This window comes from Periplaneta americana, chromosome 15, assembly GCF_040183065.1.
Source record: "Periplaneta americana isolate PAMFEO1 chromosome 15, P.americana_PAMFEO1_priV1, whole genome shotgun sequence".
In the NCBI taxonomy this organism is placed as follows: Eukaryota; Metazoa; Arthropoda; class Insecta; order Blattodea; family Blattidae; genus Periplaneta; species Periplaneta americana.
In genome coordinates, this window is record NC_091131.1 from 137,056,120 (window position 1) to 137,062,960 (window position 6,841).

The window sequence follows — 6,841 nt, forward strand, 5'->3', positions numbered from 1 at the left end:
CAACATCCCATTTCCTTAGCTTTCATTTATTGTGGGCTTAATTTTAGGAAAGGTGCCTGTATGAGTGTCGGGAATGAGACAACATAATAATGGCTAAGTTGAGTACACAGACAAGACTTAAGATATGAAGAAATCTTCGCACCAGCAGAAGATCTCAACTTCAGAATTCTCCCAACATATAAAGAGATAATACGTTATTATTTGTTCACGCATACAAGTAATACTCTTAAAGAAGGATGCAAAGAGCCGGAAAAGAGTCAAATCTCATCTGCAGTTGCCAAGAAAGTGGAGAACATTTGGAAATATAGTTTAATTTCTGCGGTTTCCAAGCAGAAAGTATATAATCTGATCACTAACTATCACAAGAAAGTGAACTATATCTTGAAGAGCAAAGGAAGGAGCACTACTGCCGTGCAGGAGATAGCCAGGTCCCAATAAACATTTGGATATTGCAATATGTAAGTGTTCTTCATTTACAACCTTTAACTGTAATAAAACTAGCAACATTCATGACAGAGAGAATTCTTAAGTGACCAAAGAACTACCAGAAAAATGACGATAGGCAGCATTGGTAAGATTACCAGCCATAAAATCCAAATAAGAGAAAGAAGGAAAAGTAAAAGACGTCATTTCAGTTGAAGTGAAAAACAATGCACGAGTAAGACAAAATCTTCGTTCACAGTTGGAAAGCAATATGAGTTCTTCTGGAACTTTTGGGACGAACACTGACACTGACAGTGACAATTATTTCATGTTGGACACTGCTTTAGAACCATAGACTAAGAAACCAAGAACTCAAAGACAAATAAGAGCTTCATTGTCACATCTTGCAAAAGTAAAAGACAAAACGAATGTTTCAATACGAAAAGTTGCTGCTGTCTCTAGTGTTGTCATGCAATATTTTGGTATAATATTATAAAAAAATCCTAGTAAGATTGTAGATGGGCAATGGACACAGAAGTGTTAAAAATTGCATAGGAGTTTGTGAAGAAGTGTAAAGAAAGTGTTAGATCAGTAGTATATTTTGTATTTCGCATTTTTTTGCAGAGTTGCCTTTGGGCCGTTTACTGAAACACATAGTTAGATGCACTACAGATCCTTCTACCTTCTGAGGTTCTAACAGAAGGCTTTTAGAAACTTGTAAAAATCGACCTGTCATAAGATTCGATGGAATATACTCAGAACTGCCTGTTATAATTTATAATTGTTAAAGATTTAGCTCTGACCAAAAATATCTATTGGAAATTATTCAAACGATAATTAGTAGAAAATGTGTATGAGATATAGAAAACAAGAAACCAGGAAATCTGACTCATGCATGCTGACTTACAAAAGCACCAAGACTACTTCGTCTCTACATTTCTACAGAAAATTCATCTGAAGGACTTAAAAACTTTGAATTTAAATACTATTATAATCACAATCATGCCATGGTATGAAAGAAAAATTTCACAATCTCGAGCGGGAATCGAACCTGCGACTTCCTGTTCACCAGTCAGGCGCTCTACCACTGAGCTATCGAGTTCGTCTCACGCCAAAGGCTTGGAATTATCCTTTCATACTGGCGACTCTGTTAAGAGTACTGTCCATAGCGTCTGATCTAGTCAGCACTGCTTATGGCTTGAAAGAAACTTTACAAATGTAATATCAGACGCTATGGACAGTACTCTTAACAGAGTCGCCAGTATTAAAGGATAATTCCAAGCCTTTGGCATGAGACGAACTCGATAGCTCAGTGGTAGAGCGCCTGACTGGAGAACAGGAAGTCGCAGGTTCGATTCCCGCTCGAGGTTGTGAAATTTTTCTTTCATACCATGGCATGATTGTGACTATAATAGTATTTGAATTCATTAATATGTCACATCAACGGACGTGTATTCGTCACCAAACATCGTAAGATGAAGATTACATTTAAAAACTTTGATAGAATATGCTGTGAAAGTTTATGTTCCACTGTTGCTTAACATGAAGCGTAAGCCACATTGTAAGGATGGTTCCAGACATATTTTCTTCTTAACTATTTACCTTTCTAAGTTTATGAAAGACGAGACAGAGATGTAATGCATAATGTGATATCAAGAAATACCATTTATAGTCACCCTGAAAATATGTTGTTGGCAATGCTAACTGATGACAGACAGGATCTGAGATCGTTATCACATTATCAGTGATAATTATTTAGGCAAGAGTTCTCAAAGCAGCTGAAAGCAATGCTATAGAAATTCGTATCTTCAGAAACTCGAAACTGAATTTCTCAGCTCAATACCACACAGATATGATTGATTGGAAGCAGAATACTATTACAGAATATCCGACTGTTAAGTCACATTACAACATTTCTATTGTAAGAATTCATAAACAACGAGTACATAGATTGCCTCGTTTCCATGGCAGTTGAGAGACATAAGGTCCTACATTGCCTACAACATATGAGAAAAAATGTAAATATATTGGTTTGAGAAAGACAAAGTAATCAGAGTTGGTGATACAACGAATAAATGAAGTTTAATTGAGGGTAGGTAGGATGGAAAATTCATTGCAGAGAGTTACAACGGAACAATTGCACAAACAAAAGTATTCCCAATATATTATCGAGCACATAATGATGGTGTCCAACCGAAGATTTAAACAAATATTAAAGGAACTAATAAAAATATGATGTGGGTCGTTAACGACCCTGTGGGCATATATGGGTTAATACAGTGACTGAAGAAGAGATACATTTCACTGTGTCATAAAAGGACACAACTTCTTGAATTTCACATGCAGCATCGTTAAGTACTGGATTTAAATTATGCGCTGCACAGTGTACATATTTTGCAGTTCTTTGTCTTTGTTCAATTCTCGTTCTGACACCTTTGTATACGCCTGACGTATTGACATACCCCTGACCACGGCATTTAGTTAATAAGAGTCCCTTTTCGTCTATTGCTCTGAGTATTTCCTTCTCTATTCCTAATGCACTTTGATCTTTTATTTCGCGAAAACCTAAGAAGCTTTCATTTATCTTCAGGTCACAAGGCTTTCCAGTTATATCATGTGAAACTGTAATGTATCTAAATATCTGACTTAATTGTTCCTTTTTTGTTATGTCCTGTGTTGTATCTGTAATTATTGAAAAGGATGGGGCAGCTTTAATGCCATTAATAATTTCTTTTTCAACTGCATGGTATAAAATATTTATTAACTCATTTTGAATAGAAGGGCTTAGGTACTTTTGTGTATATTTTGGTTTATTTATGAGATCGCATAATAAAGGATCGTACTTTGCGAGAAGTTCGATGATTGTTAAAACGTTTCCACTGTTTCATTTTCCAATTTGTTCCCTATATCCCCGAAAAGCTAGATTATTGGATGCCAACGTTAACGTCACATTCACGATACGCTCAAGGACCTGTTTCCATATGTTTTCACTTTTCTTTAGTTCTGAATCCATACCCGCGTCAACTGTGTTTTTCTTACGCCACGAATTGAAAACGACGCATGCGTTCAAATGTGCGTAACTAATTTCGTGTCGCACTATACATTTGGTTAACCATCTCCAATCTCGGATCCCTTCCCTCCAAGCTGAAGACGACTTCTGCTGTCCAAAGAGCCAACATGGTTTACAATAAACAGTCATTTTTAATTGAATAACACAACCATTCGCTCCTAATTCTTTGTCCTGTCAATATGAATTTATCGTAATATTTCGTGGAAAGGGATCCGTTATTCTGGTTAGGATCTTTAGGGAAAGGACCCGCTGGCTCTGGCAGATAGGCCTAAGGATTTTGTCTACCAAGAACTTTTTAGTTTCATTATCTACTTCTAACTCATAATCTGCACGATCATTTGAATACTCTGCAACTGCGATATTGGTAGGCCTAATTACATTTAAGGCAATTTTGTTACAATCTTCTTTTTCGCTAATGCTTTCGCAATTGCCGTCTCTACTAACATCTATTTCCATATCACTTTTCACTTCAGACGCGCACTCACTTGTGGCAACTGCAAATATTTGTAACTGTTGAGCTAGACTACTACAAGGACCAGGAAGAGAAAAAAAAATTACTTATTTTCATTAATTTGTTTGTTTCTTTTTCTAACTCTTGCCTCTTCTTTTTCTTTTTTCGTGCACCACTTAGATATTCGTACTGAACTTTAAACGGTTTCATTTTTCAGTAACTACATTACTATACTGTCTATACTCTCTAATAATAAATTACTCGATTAAAATACAGAAAAATATACGAACAAAATTAAATCAAAAACTGTTCAAATAAAGTCGGAAAAATATCACACCGACCACACAACTGACATTATTCACTTCCCGCAAAGAGAGCTTGTTCGAAACTGAGTAAAGTTGACTGATCATTACTACACAAACATCTTATTCGATAATTATTGGCTTTATAAATTTGAACGAAAACCCATTACATTGTTGTCGAATAGATGTATAACAAAGTTAAACGTTCAGAAATAAAATGTGCATAAAACCATCTCAGGTACACTACTCATCAAGAAAATACAATTTTGTAACTAAAATATGATATTTTGGTATCAATTTTCATTGTTGTCATTATGATAAAATAACTTTGTGCTGCTCTTTTGTGAGGACTGAGAGTGATGCCACACACCATGTGTACGTGTTATACGACACGGCTGTCGGCAAGGGCACAGGGAAGCATTGTTTAAAGCTTTGCTGGATTCAACAACATAGTTCGATTCTATGAAACCGTCGTGAATAATCATCTACCAGTTTCATGCAGGCTGCAATTAATTGTGCTTTTTTTTTTGTGTGTGTGTGTGCGTGTGGTGTTTGCGGGCCCCTTAAAACCCCAGGCCCGCCTGCATTGCAGGTCCTGCAGGCCCTAATATTACACTGCTGACACACACACAGTGATATAATAAAAGTTCAAGGAGATTTCTTGCTTTTATTTGATGAGTCATAGATGAGAAACTTATTTTATATAAATGCAAGGTTACAAATATTACAAAAAAAACTTTAAGAGCTTCTTTTGAAAGCTTGAGGTATTCTTGCATTCTTTTAATTCAAATCTGGTCAACGTTGTAGGAAAAAGTGTAGCTTCAACATTCAAACAGTAGTACATACTTCAAATATTTCTTAGCACACTTTTTTTTTCTTTAATTTCAGTCCTTTGAATACAAGTGCCGAAAAATAGATTCAGTGACTATCGTAATTGTTTTGAGTTTTTTCTGGAAATATTCAAAAAGCTGTTTTTTAAAACTGTGTAAACTTAACTGCGTGTCCAAAAAAAAAAAAAAAAACCCTTGTATTTGTCATAGGGTATAGGCCTAACACGCATGAATCAAATTTATTTTTGCCAAATGATGTTGATCAGAAATATAGTTTCTTTATAAATTCGTTGGGTAATAGATAGCGAAATTATCATTTTGATTTTGTATTGATGTATTACTGCAGCGTCACAGTGGTGATAGTTTACAGTAGGCCTATTACAAGTGATTTTTTTTTTTGTAATATTTCGTGTCATCATTACAACATATAATTTTATTTTTGTCGTTCCTTGGATGATATTCACTGGTTTTAATTAACATTTTTATTATTATTATTATTTTCGATTTCGCAGGAATTTCAAATTTTGGAATGGAGTTAAGTACTGACAGGGTATTGGGGGCCGCAAATTAAAGCATCCACCTATGTTTAATGATACCACAATAATTAGTTAGGTTGTATGTACAATAATGAAGAGAGTCAATGCCTCAATATTTGTTCTGTAAATATGTCTCTCATATTCAGCTACCTGCCTAATCTAGGTAATTACTAGAATCTAAAATATAAAATCCAGTAGTTGTAAGAAACGATATTGAATAACCACATTCACAGAATAAATACTCATATATTAATAAAATCAAATAGTTACAGAAATAATTATGAATATAAAACCGTAAATTTCCCTTTTCCTTGGTACATTACACAAGTCAAAATCTGGAAATTACATTAGTATCAAGAGAAAATAGCCTCTTAGTTCATATTTGAAATTATATTCAAACATATTATGTACTTCCTTGGCTGAAACTAAATATGATTATAGTTTTAGGTTTCAAATTCGTTAATGAACTAATCTGTTAAAATATTCTTTGTTTTTATTTTTTTTTAAAACAGCCTCATGGACAGAAACGAAATCCAAGCCCATGTCGTGGACCTCGAGGAAAGGACCCGAACTCCCGGTAACCATGGCAATGCAGGGAAACCAGTGTTCTGTGTTTTCCTCAACACCTTTGTGATGGGCATTCATTTGTTATTGTGGAACATCTGTTTTTGGGACGGTGGCTACACTTTTAAGGTGTGTGTGTGTGTGTGTGTGTGTGTGTGTGTGTGTGTGTGTGTGTGTGTGTGTGTGTGTGTGAGACTGAAAAAAAAAAAAACTCTTCTTCTACCTGCATTTCTGTGATCGCTCAACTGTAACAAAAGGAATATGAGCAAACTGTTGTATATGTAACAAAGGTAAGTGTGACATTTGAACTGTGACCTACTCCTATCTTGAGCCTAAAATAACCTGGAATTAAGCATTTGGGTGATTAATATTCCCGGTAATATTGTTATTAAAATGTGAATACATGTAATGGAAAATAAAAAGATCACTTTCTACTTAATTATCTTTTTTCCAGGTATTAGGCTTCCATGTACAATACATAATGCAATTTTGTTCGCACATTTCACTTAAGTGCTGTATATAAATTGTGAAATGAACCTATTTTGAAATAGATTCTGGAAAAAAAAAATTTTCTCCTCTTTCATAGGCACTTCAACTCTACATAGTATACACATAGCAGGAAACTCATAAGACAAAACATATATCGTTGGCCAAGAATGAAAACC

General features: G+C 34.8%; 1 protein-coding gene and 1 non-coding gene across 5 annotated transcripts in view; one reads left to right on the forward strand and one right to left on the reverse strand.

The window, feature by feature from the left end:
- Positions 1-6,610, forward strand: part of LOC138715373 (uncharacterized) — a 644,942-nt gene extending 638,332 nt beyond the window's left edge. For all 4 annotated transcript variants that reach the window (XM_069848222.1, XM_069848223.1, XM_069848221.1 and 1 more), the window contains one exon: positions 6,125-6,610. In XM_069848222.1, the coding sequence (XP_069704323.1) occupies positions 6,125-6,193 (69 nt within the window). In that variant the 3' untranslated portion in view covers positions 6,194-6,610. The remainder of the gene's footprint in view (positions 1-6,124) is intronic.
- TRNAT-GGU (transfer RNA threonine (anticodon GGU)) lies at positions 1,453-1,525 on the reverse strand. The gene has a single exon. It is a non-coding gene; the product is annotated as a tRNA-Thr (tRNA).
- Positions 6,611-6,841: the final 231 nt, after the last annotated feature.